Source organism: Crocodylus porosus, unplaced genomic scaffold (genome assembly GCF_001723895.1).
Source record: "Crocodylus porosus isolate Cpor-Errol unplaced genomic scaffold, CroPor_comp1, whole genome shotgun sequence".
NCBI lineage: Eukaryota > Metazoa > Chordata > Crocodylia > Crocodylidae > Crocodylus > Crocodylus porosus.
In genome coordinates this window covers 1,399,644-1,422,456 of record NW_017728916.1, presented here as the reverse complement: position 1 = coordinate 1,422,456, position 22,813 = coordinate 1,399,644, and the positions used below count along the sequence as shown (strand labels likewise).

Below are 22,813 nucleotides of genomic sequence, written 5' to 3'. Positions count from 1 at the left end.
GAGCATGATTGCTTTTCTGTAGTTGTGTGTGACAGAGATATCTGTAGTTAGATTTCCTGAATGAATTATAATATATGGAATTTCAGCACATTGAGGTACAGGCAAAACAGGCTGGGAGGAACAGAACCCTTCCTGCCAATGTATCTTACTTCTCAACTGTCTTTAGCCTGGTTTCATCAGACCTTCTCTTCCCTAAGCTACCTCCTCAAGTGGCGCTGTTTTCATTCCTTCTACCTAGAGGATTTACACCTTCCTCTCTCATAGGACTTATGTTGTCTATGGTGCTGATCTTTCATTTAAGGAGCAGTTTAGAAGCTCCAGAAGCAGAAAGAGATCACTGCAGAGAGAGGAACAGAATGGCCTCCTCTCTCTCTACAGCAAGTCATCTCTGATGGTCCAGGAAACATTCAGATACTTAGAGCCTAATACTCAGATTTGCAGCAGGGATTTAAATGTAGAAGTAAAATTAAAAAAAAAAAGAACATGCTTATAAGACAACCACCTGCCATGGGTCATCAACAGGCAATGAAGCCAAATGAAACTTCTAAAAGCACAAGCTTCTACTTTCCTTGCTGGAAGCTGCAGCACTCATTTCTTTTACATGGCCACTAGAGGGAAACCCCTCTGGTGATGAGAGTTACCTTCACTCCTTTTGCGTGTGATTTCTACCCACAGAAGAGAGCTTTCTGCAAAGGTATCTACATGAATCTTGTGATATGGAGGCCCGTGATACAGGACACTCCCTCTGAAATGTATCCCTGGGATGATCTGCACAACAGGGTTTTTTAGAGTGTGGGGGAAGGTGTTGTGATGCATCATGTGCTGCCTTACCTGGCAAGGCCTTTGCCCATTTCACCACATGCACAAGCTGCCTCTCCCCAAGCTCATTCAGGCTGGTCAGGAGGTTGGAGAAGGAGTCTGGCTGGGTGTTGTCATGGCCTGAACACACCACACCAGGCTCAATGGCTTCCAGAACATTGAGGAAGATGGGCTGGCAATCGTACCCATCCATGCGTGTCATCATCATCTTGGGAGCTTGCTCTTCCATAGGGCTTGATGAGCTGGCTGCCTCCGCATCCTCTTGTACTTTCAGGTTGCCCAGCTTTTTCAGCTTGCGTGCTGTGGAAAACAGATGTTGGCACAGGTTCAAAATACAAAACAGCCAGAATCATGAGGAGCAGTACTGAGAATAAGTGAAAATAGGATACAGATGTCAAGTTGCTGGGGATAGGCTGCTGAAATGAAAATACATCTACTTATTACAGTGATAGATCATTGTATCTGCTTCTTAGATGCAAATTGTATAGCTTATATATAATAAAGAGCCAGGAACTGTCTGTTATGCCTTAAGAAATTCTTTGAGATTAAGTGTTTATTTTAATTTACTTGCTGGTGTTTACATCAACCATTGACAAAAAATCATATATATGAAATCTGCTCAGGCTGGCATGCTGTTTTAGATGGCAAACTATTATATCCTCAAGAGTTCTAAAATAAAAAGTAATTAATTAGGAGGGAAAAAGCTGACTGCTTAATCCAAGCAGAAAAAATAACATGAAATCTGTTATCCTTGGGGTTTTAGCTCCATCATTAAGTGATACAGATCCAAAACTTCCTTTCAGCTGTAATTAGAAAAATAAGCCTTGAAATGTAAAAATGTCAAGTCAAAGTGCAGTTTTATAAATCAATGCAAACACTGATCTTTAAATAATATGCTTTGGATGATCTACTGTAAGTACAATTAAGGGAGTCTGCTCTGTAAAAATAAAAACAGAACAGTAATAAATATAAGAGGATAACATGGAAAACAAGACCAACATGTAGCCTGACACACTCTTGTAATAATTCATGTGCATCGCTGGCAAAACAAAAAATAAGAGATTCCTCTTCTTCACCTCCCTCACCAGTGATGGCAGCTGCACCACAGAAACTTGGGGTATTATAGCTTGATCCCCACCCAATAACCCTGCGATACCTTTCCCAAGGGATTACTGTCATAATAGAACAGCACATCTGTGCCCTACAAGCAGAGATGTGATCCAAACAGATTGGGAACCTGAAAGTATAATTGGGCAAGTCAATGTTAAGGTGAGACTCATGTCCTTTAGTTGAACTCTATAGTGTACTTTTGAAGGTCTGTATTCTTGTAGAGAATATAGAGGTCCTTTTGGTTTAATATGGGAAGCAATGATACAAAATTCTTAACAATCTTTTCAAAGATGAACAACTAATACAAAGAAACAAGGTGGCACTTATTATAGATCCTGCCTATAAACAAAATGGCAATGTAAAAACTATCAGCGTGACAAACAGAACTTGTCAAATTAATCCAATATAATTTTGGATGAAGTAACAAATTTAATTGATAAGGTGTTGATTTAATAGTTGTTTGTAAGGTACTTGACTTTTCATGATATTTTAATTTTAAAAAGCCAGAATAATTCTAAAATCAATGAATTAAAATTGCCTAATGCTAGAAATCTCAAAACATAGTAGGTAAATGTGAAAATGTTATTAAGCAGGTGGCTTTCTGGAGGGGGTCCAGCAGGAGTTGTTTTTTTGCCCAATATTTATTATTAATGGCTATGAAGAAAGTATGCAATCTTCATCAGTAATGTTTGCAGATGACACAGAGGTTGAGGGAATAGTAAAAAAAATAATAATAGGGCAGTTCACTTACACATAGGGGGAGTGTCTACATATGCAATTTTACCAGCTTAAATTTACGGCACAGTAAATTACTGTACAGTAAGCAGGAATAGGCTGGTGTCTACACGTGCAGGCATTAAAGTGCATTCACGCTATGTGTGGACTAACTCAGGTGTGACTAAAGTCAGGCCACACATACAGTGTTACTGCGCAATAAAGTGTCTACCTGTGCATTACTGCGCAGTAACTAATCAGGTGTACATTTGATACCTACATGATGCAGGTATCAAATTTATGCTCAAGTCAGCATAAGTCACCATATTTACTGTGCAGTACAGGTGTGCACTGCACATTTGTATTGTGCAGTAATTTCAGTTACTGCACAGTAAACGTGCATGTGTAGATGCACCCAGTGATCTGCATCCCTTGGCAAGCTGGGAGCAACCAAATCAAGTGCATTTAATATGAACTTAGGAATTGCCATTTACTGGGTCAGACTACAGGTCCATCTTGCCAAGTATCCTGTGCCACATCACAGTGGTCGAAAGTGGATGCTGAAAGGGAGCTGGAACTGGGTATGACCAGGGTTTTGCCCCTCCTCCCCACCCCACTTGCAGCTTCCAGCATTTAGGGTTCTGATTCAGAGCTTCCTAACTCCCACGCTCAATAGCTATAGATGTCCCTTGCCTCCAAGAATTTGTCCAATCCCCTTTTCAATCTAGCTAAACTATCAGCTTCCACATCTGGTGACAATGAGGTCCACACTTTAATTACATGAGGTGTGAAAAAGAACTTCATTTTGTTCGTTTTAAACTCACTACGTACTAGTTTCAGTATGTGACCCCCTCATTCTTGCGTTGTGGGACAGCAGATAAAAATCCTTATTTACTTTCTCTTCACCATTTCATATTTTGTAAATGCTTATCATGTCCCAAACCCTCAAGCATCTCTATTCTAAACTGAATAGTGTCTTTGGACGCCTTTACATGTGGTCTGGGTCTTGTTGGTGGTGGGGTATTTAAGTGGCTGTGAAATCCGCTCTAATTAAAGCACTTGCAGCATCTTGTGTATTCAGCATCCTGGGCTTCAAAATGGCAATGGTGGTGCTTTAACTAAAGCTCATCTGACAAGCTTTACTTAAAGCACTCTCACTACCATTTTGAAGCACGGGGATGCTGAATACACAAGACACAGAGGCTGCTGGAGCATATTAATTAGCACACTCCTGCAGACTTCACAGTGTTACGCAGTAAATACAGCATGTTGGAGCAGCGTGCGTCCCTGCATGTCTACGAGCACCCTTTAGTTTCTCTTCATATGGAAGCTCCTCCATACCACTAATCATCCTTGCTGCCCTTTTCTAGTTCTTCTATATCTTTTTTGAGCTATGAGGACCAGAACTGGACACAGTATTCAATGTGTGTATGCATCATGCACTTATGAAGTGACATAATGAAATGGCTTTGTTTATAATTCCCTTCTTAATAATCCCTAACATTTTGTTGGCGTTTTTGATGGCTGCTGAGCACTGAGCTGATGTTTTTACCGAACTGCCCACAATGACTCCCAGATCTCTTTCCTGTGTGGTAACAGCTAATGTAGAGCCCATGATAGTATAGGTATAGTTTGGGTTATTTTTGTCCAGGTGCATCACTTTACACTTATCTACACTGAACTGCATCTGCCATCTAGTTGTCCATTCACTTAGTTATGCCAGATCCTTCTATAGTTCCTCGCATGTGCTCCCAGCCTGAGACTGTGGTTAAAGGCTTAATGTGACCACTGGGTGTTTAAAGATTGAATAAAATGTAGGAATAAAAAGGTTATCTTCCCTCTGCATTCAGCATTAACACAACCGTTATTGGAGTACTATGACTAGCTCTAGCACTTACATTTCAGAAAAACTGCTAAAAAATCATGAGACTGATTAAAGGACTGAGCTATCTATCGAAATGGAAGTAAAGGGGTTATTGGAAAACAGTCAATGAATATTTCTGTGGGGAACTGAATTTTGATAAAAAAAGGATTCTGAAATCTAGCAGAAAATGAAATGGTAAAAATGATACGATCAACTAGCTAGAAAAATTCATATTGGGAATACAGTCTACATTTTTAACAGAGAGGAAAATGAACCACTGAAATAATTTACCAAGCATTGTGGTGGAAATTTTAAAATCAAGGCGGAAGGTTCTTCTAAAAGATAAGGACTAATGAATTAAAGATTAATGGAAATAGGGCTGGGTTTATGTAAGAAGTGAGGATACATTTTTACAATGGTTTATTCTGGCCTCCCACTCTACTAAACTGAATCTATTCAAGGCCTCCACGTTTGGAAGTGTCTGCTCACTAGAGAATCCAGACTGGAACACGAAGGGGTGCTGCAGTGAGGAGGGAGGAGCCTCTGAAAGCTATAGGGTAAGGATGAAATACCAGAAAAACAGAGTTTCTGAAAACTGTGCTGCCTTCAATTGTGGAGGTTTACACCACAGAACTGGAACAAAAGGACTGTGATGTAGGCCAGCACTGAAGTGCATTGACCACCTACCAGAGGGGCTCTTGACTGGATTATCAGGGCATTCTGCAGATCAGAACTATTGTATGCTAGCAGAATCATGTGTATGGTCAAGTCTAGAAAAAGGCAATATAAGCTTCATGGGCAAGGATGTTTGGGTACCTAAGAATGCAATAGCAGGAGTTACTGCAGGTTAGGCATGAAATCCATCAGCAGTGCTATGTAAATGTCCAGATCTTAAACAACAGGGGACAGGAACGAAGTCCACTGGCAGGGCTTTTGCTGAGAAGCTATTAGCTTTACCAATGACTGTGATGACTATCCCTTTTTCCATTTTTCCTGACTCTGGTGTGGTGGTGTTAATCAAGAGAGAGGATTTGGTTTAATGGATTTCAGCTTTCAGGTCAGAGTGAACTAAATCAATAATGAAGTGCTTCAAAATATTGCTGTTCTCTGCCAAAAGCAGACAGGCCTAAATAAGACATCTTCTGTATAGCCTTCTTATATCTTTACAAATACTCAGAGCTGTGGGTAGGCTGGTTACACTCAGCCCTGTATACCTAGAAGCAACTGGTAATTAAACAAGTTAATACCAAGTGTTTGAGTTTGGAAGCATTTCTGAATGCTGTGTCTTTTCACAGCAAACAGGAAAACAGCTACACATGAATTCAGTGTATGCCTGTTTTTAATAATTACTTTTAAACCAACATTAAAAACAAATGTAAAACAGACCAGGCAGAACAGGTCAGGGTGACCTGTAGAATAATAAAAAAGCAGCCCCATCATTAATGGTGTTAATTTTGTCAGTGTGTCCTACATAAGAACGCAGTATTGATGCATGGCTGCTTGTATTCAAGGGAACGTGTTAAGAATATTCAAGGAAAAAAAGCTTAAAAATAAATAAAAGGCACACTTGGTTTTCAAAACATCACAGAGCACTGTGTGGTGGGAGCAGGGCTCAGAGCTCCTATGGCTGCGCTGGAGACTGCAGCGGGATTCCCGTCCTTCCCAGGCTTGAAGGGGCTTGGAGTTAGATTCACAATGCAACTCTGCTGTTCAACAGTGACCCCCTGTGGGCAAGGAAGTGCTGCTAAGTACCCAAAGAAGCCTCCCTCCCACAAGTTTTCTGCATTCCAAGTTTGAGAGTGTTGCCATTATCTTCAATAAGAATCAGGGACATAAGGCCAAACACCACCACTAGCAGCCCTAGTACGTGCCTGAGAAATGTCATGAGCTTTCTCTCTCATGCGCACCCATTCCACCAGCTAGACAGAAGGCAGCATGCCTTCAGCAAATCAGCACAACAGGCCATCGGACTCCTCCCAGGTTTCTAGCTGAAAATCTGATCCAGTTACTACGGGGCAAAAGCAGAGCCCCACTCTTCTATTTTTATAGAGCTGCACTTCGAAAGCGAAACATAAAGCAAACAATTTGGACCATTCCCTCATGCAGGCCCTGAGGTATACTCTCACCATTTTTAGGGTCATTGGCAACTGAACCAGCCAGCCGACTTTCCTGCCATGCTGCTTTGCCTCATGTCTTAGGTGAGATGGCAGTGCCCCAAAGTGACAGAGGTGACGTTGTTGAGGTAATATAGGAGAGAGTCTTTCTAGATGAGATCTGTTTCCAAGTTGCTCAACATGCCTCTCTCCCACCTGCGCTGTAACTGAAGAATGAGCTAGACCTTGTGCGCTAATCCAGCCTTGGTTCTACGTGACAGAGGGCATTTACATTTACATGCTGTAGTTTATTTATTTTCCTACTTCCTCCCACAAAGAAATTGATGGGGGTGTCAGAATGGCTGCTCGCCTCTGCCCTACCCTTTCTCCACTGAGCTGTATCACTGCAGTCATTGTGTATTTATTATTACCTGCTGTTTTAAGAGCAGAAAGTCCAGCAAGCAACTTTCTGCACTGCTATGCATATGTACATGCTAAGACAAGAGGGGTGGGGAGGATGTAAAGAAACCCAAAAAACATTTTGGGGATAGAAAAATAAATCTAAATCATTCCCTACCAGGAGGTCAGCAAAATTGAGCCTTTTCAATTGCAAGCTCTTAGAGACTATTTCACAGCAGCCTAACAATCCTGTACAATATTATCCATCTCAGCAACAGAGAAAGGTTTGAAATTAACACATTTGTGCATTTAACAGTCACTAATGAAGGCTCCCACGCCTCATTTTGTGCTGTGCAATGCTGCCAGTCTCTTTCATTTTCATTATGCCATAGTTAGCTTAACTAGCGACATTCTTTTGCTGGCTGCTTTTCATTACAGTCCAGGTCCATCAGTCCAGTTTTCAAGGTATTTTTTCCCCTCACCCACATCAAATACATTTCAAAGTTCACTAAGATGAGTCACCCATAATAAATTTTAAATAACAGTGTTTTCAAAAATTTTAAAAGGTTTTGAATCAGAGAAGAAACAAGGCAGTTCTTGGGCATGTTGATACTTTCATATGGAAATGAGTCCACTTACATTGAAAAAAGTGGCTTTTTGTTGGGATAAGAGAACAATCTGCACAACCTTGATTATAGAGCCTAGATTTCAAACAAAACCTTTGGCTTTGCAAATCTGGGTTTTGTCTAGGTGTCGTCAACCTGCACATTTTTCACCTTTAACTTTTTACTGTGGGTGGTCTATGAACCTAGCAAGAACAAGACAGCATTATGAGCATAAGAACATGCTTTCCCAAAAAGGAAAGGACAGAAAGCATAGCAAGAGATCGGCCTGGCTAAACCATGAACTCTTCACCAATTTGAAACAAAAAAAGGAATCTTACAAAACCCATAAATTTGGCTTTATTACTATGGATAAAGAAACAGACAAAAAAAATCAGAAAGGACAAACTAAGGTACATTAACAAAGGACATACAGAGTAATAATAAAAAAAAAGCTTTCTACAGTGCCGAGTAATGGGAAGGTTGAAGGAAGTCCTGGTCCTTTACTGAATACAGGCATCTACATGAGACACTAATATCTCCACGAGTAGCCTAATAACACTGCACAGTAGCATGTCACAGCACGGACAGTGCTAATATGCTCCTGCACAGTATTATTATGCTGCTGCGCAGTAGTGTCACTAAAAAGGCATTTGCCAATGCTACAACACAGTAGCTCTGGTTACTGTGCATTTATTTAGTATTTGGTTATACTAGTACTAAATTAAATGTGCAGTAACCATTGTGCATTAATGAATGTGTAGACGCACCCACAGAAAGGAAGTTCATAATGGATTTTGTGGAGAAGGCTGAAGTGTTTAATGTTTTTTTAAAGTCTTCACAAAATAATCAATTATCAGATGATTACCACAATTAGTATCAAAATGTCAGGAGTGCCAGTACTCAGCCTACAGCAGGAAAAAACAAGGGAAAGATGACTTAGGTAAGATAGATGTTTCCAAACCAACAGGTTCAAAGTTTCAGTCTAGGGTACACAAGGAAATGGCTAAAACAATTACAGAACCACTAGCTAATATCTGAACTCGAATGGAAGTCAGGTGAGGCTCCAGAAGACTGGAAAATGATCAGTATAGAGCCCAGCACTAAAAAAGGGAAAAAGGAAGGCTGACAGAATTACAGATCATATTGTCTAGCTCGTATACTAGAAAAGGTATTGGAGATGGCATCAAACAATCAATCTGTAACAATCTAGAAGATAACAGGGGGTTAAGGAGGAGTCGAAATTTATCTGTCAAGAACAAATTATGCCTAATCAACCTGATTTTCCTCTATTACAAGGTAACAGATCTGATAAAAAGGGGGAATAGGGAGGTGAGTGGGGGGAGGGAGAACAATAAATATGATTTAAGTAAGGTTTTTTCCACATTCTCCCATAACATTTTCATGAGGCTGGAACTAAGCATACACTTTAATTTTGCAGGTGGCCCCGAGCTGGGTGAGAATACAGGCACTTTAGAGGAAAGAACTAGGATTAAAAACCACTTTGATAAATTGAAAATAAAAGGTCTGAACTAAACAGGATGAAATTCAATAGGAACAAGTGCAAACTACTGCGCTTAGGACAGAACAATCAAACACACAAATATAAAATAAGGAATGACTGGCTAGAGTGCAGTACTGAAGAAAAAGATCTAGATATTATGATGGGTCACAAGCTGAATATGACTCAACCATGTAATACTGTTGTGAAACCCCCCCAGTATCATAGTAGGGTGTATTAGCAGGAGTGTTGTGTACAAGTCACAGGAAGTGATTCTTCTACTCAGTTCATCACTGGCAAGGGCCTCAGGTTTGGGCAACATAGTTTAAGATTTAAGATTTGAGCAAACTAGAGAAAGAACTGGGGGCATCAACAAAAATGAACAGAAATCTCGGTCAGAAGAATTGTCATTATTTAATCAAGAAAAGAAGGAAGATCTGACAATGATCTTCCTACAAAAAAGGTTGCTATAAAGAGGGTAGTACTCAGGTGTTCTCTGTGTTCACCAAGTACAAGGCAAGGATTAATGGGCTTAAATTAGAAGATGTGTTTTGTTTAGGTATACAAAAATGTGGTTTCTAATTATAAGATAGTTAAGAATCAGAACAGCTCACTGAGGCTAAAAAGAGATGTTGTTTCCATTGTGGCATCAGCTCCACTGGGCTGCGTTGGCTGATCAGCAAAAACAGATGTAGCCACTGTCCTGCAGGATTGGGCCCATGATGCTTCTGGGACCTCAGGGGCCCAATCCTGAGGGAAAATGTCTGAGGGAGTTGTGTCCTGCCCTAGGGGTTCCCTGCTTCATGTCTGCAGACTGCACCCCGCAAACTCCTGGGTCGCTCAGGACTGGGACCTTGAAGCCCTTGCCTGGGGCAGCTACAGAGTAGAGCGCTTTTCCTGCTGGAAAGCAAACTGATATCTGCCACAAAAAAGCAGCACAAATTTATACCATTTATTGTCACAGCCATAGTTTTGGGCATTTGCGATATGACAAGGGGCACAGATGTTTGTCTGCTTTGGCTTTGTGCCACTATAAAAAAAAGTTATGGTGGCACTAAGGTGGCATCTATTTCCAGCCTTAGAGATGCTAAAGATTCTTAGTCATTAGAAGAGTGAAGTGCAATGATTTAACAATTACTTTTTTGATGGTTTGGACAGAGGTGATCCTTCCATGAGCAGGTGGTACTAGATGACCTCTTAAGGCCCTTTCTTGTGCTTTTTTTTTTAAGACTCTCAAACAAGATTCTTCATTGTTGGCACAACAAAGGCCCTGTTGAACTGTTCTGGCAATTCAAAGCTACTGTTGAGTGGGAGAGCACCATGCAACTTTGGTGTAAGTGACACTGGCCCGCACAACTTTCATTACATGCCCCTAAGCTAATAGGAGTTTAAATGAAAAAGGGAAGGATGTTTCCTGAAACACAAACAAAAACGTAATGAAATTTAAAATTAAAAAGCTGCCGAGGTTTTCTGAAACTCAAACATTGCCAACTCCACTTATTCAGACATTTTCTGGATTTTAATCAGTACAGTAACTTGATTAATTATGGGATCAACACTGGCTGTTACAAATTTTGCCTTGGACATACAACACAGCACTGTAAGGACTGCACTAGTAAATCAAGCAGTTGACATAGGAACACAATTCCAAGGAATTATGTTAACTAGCTTAACAGTTACCGTAGGTGGGGGCAAACTGTGTTTAACCTATTGCTAGCCCAGTAGTGATATCTCTTACTAGGTCCATCTACGTGAGATGCTACTGCACAGTGGTTATAGAAGCAAGTACTAAAAAAGTGCACTGTAAGTACTAGATAAATACAAAGTAACCGGAGTTACTGGGCAGTAGTGCTGGTGATTATATTTTAAGTGATGCTACTGCACAGTAGCCTAATAATATTGTGAAGTAGTGTATTAGCACTGTGCTGTGACATGCTACTGCGCAATATTATTAAGGTACCACGCAGTCAGAATTTTATGTAGATGCGCCCACTGACACCACACCCTGACCCACTTAGTCAAAGTACTATGATGGTCATTTGCCTGTTGATTGAGAACTCTTATTAACACTGTGTTAATTAATTATTCCTTGAAGTCATACCCTAAAACAATTTCCACATTTTCTTGTGAGGATAAACTTAGATTAAGAAGCAGCAAATCCCATCGATGGGGTCACAGCAGAGTTCTCTCCCCATAAAGAGCTGCTGCCTCCTCCAGCATCCTACGAAGACTGTACAGCAGGAGAGGGAAAGTGGACTTGAATCTCTGGTTTCCTTTGAGCACCAACAATATCCTGGCACTGAGATCCTCTCTTGCTTCAAGTCCTGGGCGACTGGTGCCACCTTAGTTGGGGGGGCATGTGCCACCCCAGCAACAAGTCAGCGACTTGGAGGGGGGGCCCCCCGCAGCCAATCTCACTGATGGGGTGGGGGGTGGGGAAGAAGTTCCCCCGCGGCCAATCGCAAAGCAGCCAATTGATTGCTTCCGGAAGCGCCACTCCCCGGTTGACACTCACAGAGTGGGCACTGGCATTCCTGCCTGCCCCCCCTGCCCATTGCCTAAACGGCGAGCACAGCCAATCAGGGGGTGCACCGGCGCCCTCATGGGGTGCACATACAACCCCTACATGTCGCCACTGCTTCCATTTAACACATATTAGATCTTGGCTGGAAACATTTATCAACCCATAGACATTTTGGTTATTTCATAATTTTTTCCCACCTCAAACTGGGGCAAGACAACAAAAGGGTCTCGTAAGCAGGCAAAGTTCTTTGGGTAGATGTGATATCTTTTATTAGACCAACTAAATAGTTGGAAAAATGTTATTTGAAAGCTTTCAGGCACAAACACCCTTCTTCAGGCACTGGGAGACTGCTGCTGTCGGAAAACTTGCAAATAACTTTTTTCCAACTATTTAGTTGGTCTAATAAAAGATATCACATTTACCCAGAGAATCTTACCTGTCTACATCCTTAGACCAACATGGCTACAACCAACAACCCTGCAAAAGTGTTTTGTGGCTTTTTCAAAAGTATCAGCTAAAAAAATCCAGAAAAATAGAGAGTTTGGATTAACTGAAATGTCTCACAATCATCAGAATAAAACATGCTATGCATGCTATTTTTTGACTATTTAATTTTTTTCAAAGTACAGTGATAATAACTTAAAATTGAAACCAAAACTTTTCATTTTAAAATTCTAAAATTTTTCCTAAAATGTGTTCATATAAAGAAATGCTTCAAAACCACCCTTGAGAAGTTTTCAGTTTTGAGAAACTGGCATATTTTGTTGAAAAATATTTCCCTAAAAAATTCTCAACCAGCTTATTAAACACATACACTTCTTTCCAAATTGCATGAGTGTCTGTTCTTCCATGCCTTCTGGTACTTTTATTTGGGCTTCAATGAATCTTTTCCTGGCATCTTTAAGTGTTTTCAGTGACTACTTGGAATATAACCCACGGTTTGAGGTTCTTGGAGCTGCCCAAGCAGTAAATAAGAGCTCTTCATAACCCTGGCAAGGCAATGCCAAGAAAGCCCTTAAAAATAAAAATCATAAAATGGATTTAGGACTCAAATGCAGAGGACAAAGTTGCCAGGCATTCAGAAAGCTTCCCTGGCTACTCCAGTGACTGCAAAAGCTTGATTTAAAAAAAATCTTAAAAGCCAATTTGTGTGCTACTTTTTAAATGGTTTAAGTGACTCCCTCATCAGTTTCCCAAAATGTAACTAAAGGTGCTAACAATGATTTAGAATTAACCTGACTTCTTTCACTAAGGGATAGTTGTTTATAAATTACAAGATCATGACAGTATCAGAAGTCCTAGTATTTTCTAAGATACACCCAGAATCTTATTTAAAGTTGTCTTGTAGTAATTAAAAATGATTGTCTTCCTATTTGTTGCCTCTGTCATGTTCTGACCACATTTTATTAGCTCTGCTGAGCTGCATGTTTCAGTGCACTTAAGAGTTCCTATGGGCACTTTATAATAATTGCTCTGTAGTTGCCACAAAAACCTGGTATGGCAAGCTATATTCAGCTGAAGTGCCACTAAAACATCTGGGTTTTGAAGGGATACTAGATACTGTACTGTGCATTAGAGCACACACATGACAGGAAGAGTGGACAGTAACCATTCTTACCCCTATTCCCCTTCTCTTTCCCTATCTCCTGTTTCTAATAGTCAATGAAGGGAAAAATTTAAAAAATATGTATATTCTCTTCTTTATGGGTACATCTTTAAGGTAACCTTAGCTCAAGTTAACTAACATAAGATAACATCCCTAGTCTGTAATGTTAGGCTGCCACCAGATGTCACATTTAGGTTGGAAAAAACACTATCCTGGGACAAAAGTATAGTTGCACAGAGGTCCATGTCCATTGTCCTGGGACACATCCCAGGAGAGTTTCCCAGATAAGCAGTAGTAACTTTTTATCTTGGGATGTTGCTAAATATGTCCGTACGGTTATACTGGGATCGCATCATCGACTCAGTGGCAGAAGAGCAGCACAGCATTCAGTTGTTTACTAAGCCTAGATTAGAAGGCTATGTTTGTACACGCCCATCCCAGGATACTCTGTTCCATGACAAACACAGGCACAACTTAACGTGCGACAAGTGCAACGTCTGCTCGCAGCGAGTCAAAGAAAAGAATACGCTGGACGCTGGGCTCTACCCTGACCAGCCAACTCACCTGAAAATTCCAAATCGCTGCACTCCAGTCAGCTAACTTAATAACACCTCTTTCCTCCTAGCAAGGTCTTAATGGCCAATAAACCCAGCTGCACATGTGGATAGAGAGAAGCCTCTGGGTCTGCCACTTTTAACTGAAGTATTTTTTTTTATTATTTAACATTCAAGTTCAATGATATTGGGTCAAATTTATGCCAACAATTTGAGTTGCCTATTACAAACATACCTGGGCTCTTCCCTTTCTTCCAACATTTGAAAAACTAGCAATGTCCACCCAAGCTCAGAGGACCAGCATCTTGAGAGTTCTCCCCCAACTCAGGCTCCGACTCACTGAGAACCTTCACCTGTTAATGCCTTCTGCCCATCTGAAACAGGGGGATAATAATGCTCCTGCAGCCAGGCTTCACTGAGGAGCTGAGAGGCAGTAGTCATACATCACTCTGGAGATGAAAAGGGCTAAGCGTGATTTCTGTACAGATGGGATTAATCCACTTCCATCGTGTTCCAGAAAATAAAACATAAAATATGCATGCCACCTCGATCAACAAGGCTCACTGTGAAAGTTCTTAATGGCCAGAGGTGGCACAATCAAATGTGAGCCAGCCTCACTGGGTAACAAGAGGCCACTGGTGGAGTGTCTTATTATATATTCATTTGGAAAATGCAAGAACAGAGCACGCACAGCAGAATAACTTCTAAAGCAGTATATCATCTCCCTTGACTTATTTTTAAAGAAAAGAAAGGCCATCACTAGTTAGGCAGAGCTTCATATGGCTGAAAAATAGGCACTTCAGGGCAAAACACCTCTTGAGAACAATACAAGTATTAAGGGGAGAGCCATAAAATAAGAAAGTCCTGGATGAAAGCTTAATGTTTCCCCATAATTACTGTCCTATTGGAGGGAGAGATGTCTTAATAAAAGCAGACCTGTTTAAGGTTCATAATCTGGATGTGTAAAAGCACTTCATAGTGCCTTTAATAACACATACCTCTTAAAAAGCCAAGGATATAATGTCCCAGTATAGAAAAGTAAAAGACAATTGGGCAATAACTTTTCTAGAGAAGCCTGTGGAAATGGTTCCTCTTAGCCAAAGGTAAACACTTAAGAACGCCTACAGCACACACTAATAATGGGGAAGGCTCTTTTGGGGATCACAGGACTCTGCAGATTAGTAAAAGAATAAATAATGCAGACAAAAAAGAGGAAGAGGTCTGCAATTACAGGCTGTGAGAATGATAAATTACTGTGGGGACAGTTATATTTTATGACAGCTATTAAAAGCCACAAGTAATTTTTGTAGAAATCTGAAAAACAAGGAAGCCCTCGGTGGGTCATTATATTTTTGCTGTGAAGCGATGGCGGACACTACTGTTACTTGTATGCATTATATAAACGCATGGATCAGCAAAGTGCAGAAGACATAGGTTTTTCCCCTGCAGCTTTTTAAAACAACAGACCCACTCTTAACTCTTTGCGTGCCATGACACGGCATCACTTAGATTATAAACTATAGGAAAGACAGCAAGACACATTGGAAATACAGAAGGGAAAAGCAGAAGGAATCTGCATTCTGTATTAAGATAATCACAAGAATTTATCTATGCCAACATATAGGTACTACAATAATGGGTGCCAACGTAAGAAGCAAGATAGAACATTAATCACTGTAAGTACGTGTGCTAAATATATACCAAACCAGTGCATCTTAACAGAACTGAAGATAGCTGTGTATAGACTACCTCCCAAAGTCATCCCTGCTTCATAGCATTTTCGAAGGCGGCAGGAAGGGCAGTTTTTCCTTCGGAATTTATCAATGGTGCAGTCATTCCGGCTGGCACAAAGGTATTTCTGTTTACCTAGAAATGTGAAAGAAAACAAGGATGGATAATGGACACATTCATTTCCACAGATCATACAAAGTGCACACAGTTTCTCATAGGGTCCACTGTATATACCCTAGGCTGTTCCCACTGAAGTCAAAGAGAAGCTTTCAAATTCAAATTTCTCTTTGAGTTCTACGTCAGTCTTGTAAAAAAAGTGCCTCTGAAAGTGGAATAAATAACCTCACACTTACTGCATACCAAAAGCACCTGACTAGAGAATTAGCATATAATGGTCAGTAGACAGTAAATTTGCACCTGAGCTCATGGGGCACTAACATCCTCATGTAGGCAAACCCTAGAGAACAAACTATAGAGAACAAACCTGTATTAGTAGGGGTGGTCTGCTTGAGATTTAATGGCTCTTTCCATCTCTAAACATTCTTGACCAAATTCTACACAAAGAAGGGCTGTACCTCTTGGCTCTATGACATAACAGTCCTGTTTAAAAGGGTATATAGATAAAAGCAGCTGAAACAGGTCCCAAGAAGCTTGCTAAGAAGGAATATATGGTCACTTCCAAAGAAAAAAAAGAGAACTACAAATGACAAAGCAAGAGATCCCACTGCCAGAAAACTGCTCCATTACATACAGCTTTCTCTCTCAATTCTCTACTACCCTTTGGTGTCTATACCATATACTGTCATACAATTTCCATTCTCACAGTTTCAACATTCTTTGGAGAACTATAATGTTCATATTATGTCCATGAAGCTGACAAAATTCCCTTTATTTACATGTAGCTATCTATTCAATGGGTTGTGGAATATGTCCCCAGGCAATGCATGTCCCTAGATATTTAGCATTCTGCTTACAAGCCATTCAATAGTAGAATTTTTCATTTCATCCACCAATATTACCTGGATCTTGAAGCTACAAGGTACAGCCAGTTATCCTTAGTTTTGGGGGATGAATTTTGTAAGGAATGAATTCTGCATGTCAGGAAAGTTCAGGATTCCCATTCCCTCCCTGGATCTGCTGGGGCTGAATATACTGGCACTGCAGTCTTCCCAGGTCAATGGAGTGTATTTTTAACTGAACATATCTCCTAATTACCTTTCTCTCTGTGCAATCTTCTCTGTAGCAGTGAATTTAGGAGCATTTAAGGAGAGCTGAGAAGGCAAGCTAGTTGTTGTCCATCACAGATGGCATCTTAGATAAACCTTTCCTCTTGTTTTATTAGAGGGCAGAAAAATAGCTGTCAATGAATGCATCTACACGTGCACATTTACTACACAGTAACTATGGTGACTTACACTGACTTGGGCATATATTTGACACTTGCATAATGCAGATATCAAATTTACATCCAATTAGTTATTGCACCGTAATGCTGTGTGTGTGGACTGATTTGGGATTAACTTTAGTCCCAAATCAGACCACACACAGTGTTAATGTGCCTTAAATGCCTGCACATGTAAATGCTGGCCTATTTCTGTTTACTGCTCAGTAACTTTAATGCAAAGTAAATGCATGTGTAGTTGTGCCCCCTGATATTGTTTATGCCACTTCTACCTTATTCTTTGATGTCTCAATCTTTTAATTTGGCAAGAATGAACCTTCTCACTGTGCCAATATATTATCTCTTGATTCATATTTTGTTTTCATGTCAGGTCTAAATACATTTACTAGACTGAATCTGCCTCATATGCTTCATACACTGACCATCAAACACTGGATCAGCCTCTCAAAATGAAGCCAGATATAGAAAGTAATCTGCAGCTATGGAGTAATGGAAAATTATGATTATCCCTTAATAGCTCCAGTGGTTACCTATGACATTTGTTTTTTGTATTCTTTAATCTGTCAAGCTTTCGATTTATGTAAAGACCTATTAAAGGGATGGGTCTAATCTAATGACTGCTTGTTGTAATCATTTTGACAAATGATTCATAAATGATTCACTTTGTGGCATTGATTGAACAGAGCAAAATAAAACAAAACACAACCCAAAGCCCCAAACCTTTTCTCTCAAAAAAGCCAGGAATGGGCCAAGCTAACTGGTTAGCAGCACTGGGGTCAGATAAAACATTGGGCCATCTCTGCTTTCATCAATCTCCAAGTTCCAAAAAGAACTCCTTGCAGTCATTTACGTGCTTTTGTCTCTTAGGTGACTTGACCCTAAATTGGTACTCCTGCTCCTCTTCCACCACCTTACCTGTGCCCCCTAAGCCTTATACAGTTGAACTCATTGTGTGACCTTATTGACTTCCATCACCAAAATTACATCAGTGACCTTCAATTGCGGTCTGACAGAAAAGTCATAATGAGGCTCTCTGTTACAACAATTTCCTCTCTCAAGAGGTATGGCACAAGGCTATGACAGTGAGAGAAAAAACTAGCATACTTTTAACTGACTGGTAACTGCCTTTATAAGAACCTGGTTATCACACCCCAAATCCTTGCCTGCCAAGAATGGAAACATAATGGGACTGGAGCACATTACCTAAAGCATATGATATTTCACTAAATCCTTTTAACAGCACTCTATCATTCAACAGCTGCCTCTCTCAGGACTACCCATGTTTCTTGCTTGCTTATTACTAGCTTTGAGGATGCTTAAAAATCCTCAGAAGCATAGACCTTGCAAAATCCTATAAAACTCTAATACTAGCCTCTTTTCAGCAATTCATTGAAAAGGATGCACAATGTACAACTTCAGTAGAAACTAGGTTAGATAGCATTATTTTTGCACTAATTGAACCAGGCACTGCATCCAGGCTCTCTCAGTCTGACTGCTTACATCATGAATCAAACAAGAATGAATACATTGCTTCGCATGGCATTGATATGGGGGGGTGGTAGGGCAGATCACACAGACCCTTGGTTTCTTTCTCCCCAGTTATTTTCAGCTGTACATTTCCTGTCTTGTGGTGAAGCTGGGTATGTAGAATCCCCCCTGAACTTACCAATAACAACACAGACAGAAGAGGAAGATAGGATTAAAATGAACTATCATGTCTGCCACTGGAGAACTTCCTGTGTTAGCCAGAGGTTGCTCAAAAATTGGGCTGCACCTTGGAGAGATTACCTGAAGGCAGCTCTGTCTAAAGTGTCTTCTGGCCCCATCTTTTCACTGATTGGCTCCTGCTCCTTCCTATCTCACTTCCCTAGCCTAAACTACAGTATCTGTGTTAAAATAACAGCTCCAAAGCTTGAAAAGGCCAAGTGTCTCCCCAAGCAGTGACATTAACAAAGAGCTATAGCAAGATAACTGCTCAAGCCACACAAGGACATTCCAGGGTCAGAGACATCATTATCTAAACTCTCTCTCTGAGGCTAACCAGTTGCCACAGCACCCACCATCTTTTGAAATCCAAACACATGAATAATCTCAAAGGCAGTTCTCTCTGTTAAACAGTACTTGCTTCTTTCACTGTGCATCCATGCAGCATGAGCATGTGTGGGGAAGTGGGGAAAAACAATCCATGTAGGTGAATGGGACAGTTTAAGGGATTGCTGGTTGAATACAAAGTCTTCTAACTACTATGCTGCCAATATCATTTTACCTCAGCTCAGAGATGATTAATAACTACTGCAGTGTGATGATATTTCTGTGAGATGTATATCATCCCATTCCCTTAGGAGACCATCCGCACACTGAGATATACACATCTTCAGTGGTCACTGTTTGGTCACTCTTTGTTGCCATAGACGGGCAAAAACATAAAATGGACTTGGTGATTTATTAAGCTTCTCCCATTCAGAGGTGGAATGCTCTGTTGGCTCTCATACCTATCAATTCCAATCATTACATGTACTGTGCATGTTTTTAAAATACCTCTCTGAGATTCTGCCCTCAGATCTATGGGTTTAGTTGTATCCAGATGAGCTCTTAGTCTCATAATCAGCCACTGAGCTACTGGTCAGGATCTGGTTTTCTAGCTGTTGCAGCTGGAGTTCAATCCCGGTTAGGGAAGGCTTTACCCTTTTTATTTAGATTGTAAGACCTATGGCCAAGATTGACATTTGGTTTCATGTGGGCATAGGGTCTAGCACAATGGAGTGAAAGCTGTTAGCTGTTACCGAAAATGTAAATAAGAAGAGAAGGATAGCTGTTCATACATCTGTCTGTTCCTTCCTTGCTGGGAGATTAAGCTGACTGGGTCATTCTGCCCTTTGTACTTGAGAGGCAGAGATTTTTCCTAGTATATAAATGAAAATCTGCAATTCTCATAGCCACAGTTGCCAGAGGCTGAAAATATTGCTCCATACTATGAGTTCAAGGCCCTAAGAAAGAGACTACAGCATGTGCTACCTTCTCAGCCTAGCTAAGAGCCACCCTAACAAGTTTGAACTGGCTCCTATCCAGGTCCCTTTGCCTGAAAGAAGGACGGCTGTAATTATGGATCTTCTCAAGATGGATACCAATTTACAGAGCTCTTCCAGATATACTAATAATGACTCCTCCACTTTTCTATCTGTATTTATCCTTTCCTCCCCAAAACACCCTTCATGATAAAAACAGATGTAAAGTATTTGATGTAGACACAAATCAGTTTATTTTCTGGTCCTGGATCAGGAGCAATAGTTTATCCTTGAATGGAAAGCACAGGCAATGAAGAAGGGAACCTTAAATTTTAAAAAGGGATCTCACACACATAGGTACCTTTTTCTGCAATGTATTTTACTCTTTTAGGATGACTTACTTCTCTTCATTTCAAAACAAATGGACAAATTTGCAATCAACGGCTCCTCTAGACATGTGGGGACTCTGCTCTGCTGCACTAAAAATCCAGCACGTCAGAGCAGACTTGATTAATTTGGGGCTAGGGATTAATTGAGTCTGCTGGAGCACAGAAACTGTGGCACTCCAGCAGCCTTCCGCATCACGTGTATCAGCGTCCCCATAGTAAAAAAAATGGTGGTGGGGTGCTTTGAAATAAAACACATTTGATAAGCTTTAGTTCAAAGCACCCCAACACCATTTTTTTAGCACGGGGACACTGATACACGTGATGCGTGGGCACTTTTAATTAAGGCAGCTTGCCAATTAAAGCACTTGGTGTAATATCCCACAGCAAGTGTCCTTTAAACCAAACAACTGTTAATATATGCATTTTGAATTTTGGTTGGGTTTAATTTCTCATCAGCCTTTTCCTTTTCCATTTAGTAAACAATACATGCATCTTTTGTTGTTTGTTTCAAAGCCAGTGCAAACATTTATGTAACTGCAAAAATATTGTGCCCACTGAATCGTCCCATTGCTTACAAGATTAAGGCTTAATTTTGTTTATGGTAAGTTTATAGTGAGTAAAATGCTGTAACTGTGGTTTTGAAACCACCTCTGTACTGAACAGAGTCCTAATCATATTTTGCACATCTTTTCTCCACCTACACAGAAGACATGGAAGCAGTTATTTTTTTTATCAAATCTCAGGATCAAAAAATGAACTCATCAAGTCAACCCTAATTCTGTTTCCTGGAATTTGGCAAATTGCTCTAGTTGAGAATAGTAGCATATCTTCTATCAGCCTGGTCTATATTCATCCTGAAACAGAAAGGAAAATAAGAACGGATAATAGATAGTGGAATGTACACTATATGCCTTTCTCATTTATAAAATGTTCTGGATACATTAGCATCTCTACTTTGTATGCACTGCTGTTTTATCTGCTCTGACAGGGCATCTCAATTTCATTAAAAAACTGATTCTTCAGATACTCCTTCCACTAAATTCTATAGCAGAAGAGAGTGGGCCCAGTCATCAGCTGGTATCTTCCTGTGCAATACATGGTGCAGTCAGAGTACACTAACTGCAAGAGAGCTAAGCAGATTGACAACAGATGAACATTAGGGGTAGGGGCAGAAATTATGCATAAAACATCATAAGTGATTGGAAACTGGTTCAAATCTGTAACACAACAAAAGTTCAGGGCAAATAAACTGCTTTCAAAATGGCTTAAACCGGTCTAAGATAGATCTGGATGGATGTAGCATCAGACTTAACTGATTTAAGCCGGTCTATCGAAATTTTGTTCTAGATCCTCTCCAGATTCAAGTTAACTCACAATCCCCTAGCATCTCACGATGTTTTGAACCTTCCTCACAAACCCACTATGTAGGGAGGGCAGGCCAGCTTTGGCCCAAGCTGTCCGCTCCAGCAGAGCAGGGAAATGTACTCTAGTGTCCCCTGGCTTCTGGCCTGAGCCACCGAAGACATGTAGCTGCATTTCCAGAATCAAAAGTGAATGATCACTTGCTTATCGGTTCAATCTATGCAGTTTAGATTAGCCTGTGAAGACTGAATCAATTCAGTCTCGAGCTTTCTGACTGTCTGTACTTAGCTCACAAATAGAAGGGTCTACTGCATTCAGCACATAGAATCATAGAAAACTGGGGCTGGAAGGGACCTCAGGATGTCACCTAGTCTAACCCCCTGCTCAAGGCAGGACCATCCCCAGCTAGATCATCCCAGCCAAAGCTTTGTCTAGCCAGGTTTTAAACGCCTTAAAAACATGACTAGGAACCAAATTAATCTTGGTTATGACACTCATAACCTGCATGGCCCTGGCCCAGACTTTTCACCTCTTCATGTCCGAGTTCTCCTCAAGCATAAAACAAAAGTAACTACTAGGGCTGTGTGAAACTTCAGTCCCTGATTTGATTCAGCAGTGATTCGGCCTGATTTTGTAGCCTAATCTCTGAATCTGAATCGAATCAGAGGACCCTCTGATCTCTCCAAATTGAATCGGAACCCTCCAAATCGATTCAGAACAATTCAGATATTCGGACATAGAGACAGCTAGCTTTAAATGTTTTTTCTACATACTTCTAGGTACCAGGAGGCTCGTGATTGCTGAGATGTTGGGGTGCATGGAGTGTCCCACAGGGGCACTGGGGGGGGGGGTCCCCAGTGAACTTGGCAGTGGACCAGAAGCACTTCCAGTTCACTTCCAGGTGTGCTGGGGAGTGTGCCGGGGCCCCCCATGACCCCCCGACTTGGTGACTGGTGCCTCCTGGGTCTTAGGGGGCACCTGGGGTCCCGCTGCAACCAACTGCTGACCTGAGGGGGCGCAAGGGGAGCCTCCCTGGCAGACCTGGAAGTGGACCAAAAGTACTTCCGGTCCACTTCCAGGATTGCCACTGAATATGTGGAGGGGCCCCTCCCTGCACTCCTGTGGGATGCTCCATCTG

General features: G+C 40.9%; 1 protein-coding gene across 1 annotated transcript in view; it reads right to left on the bottom strand.

Annotated features, from left to right (window-relative positions):
* Positions 1–22,813, bottom strand: part of AR (androgen receptor) — a gene marked incomplete at its 5' end in the record, with an annotated part of 115,341 nt that overhangs the window by 37,035 nt on the left and 55,493 nt on the right. The window contains 2 exons of the mRNA XM_019536145.1: positions 832–1,119; positions 15,536–15,652. Coding sequence (XP_019391690.1) covers positions 832–1,119; positions 15,536–15,652 — 405 coding nt within the window. The remainder of the gene's footprint in view (positions 1–831; positions 1,120–15,535; positions 15,653–22,813) is intronic.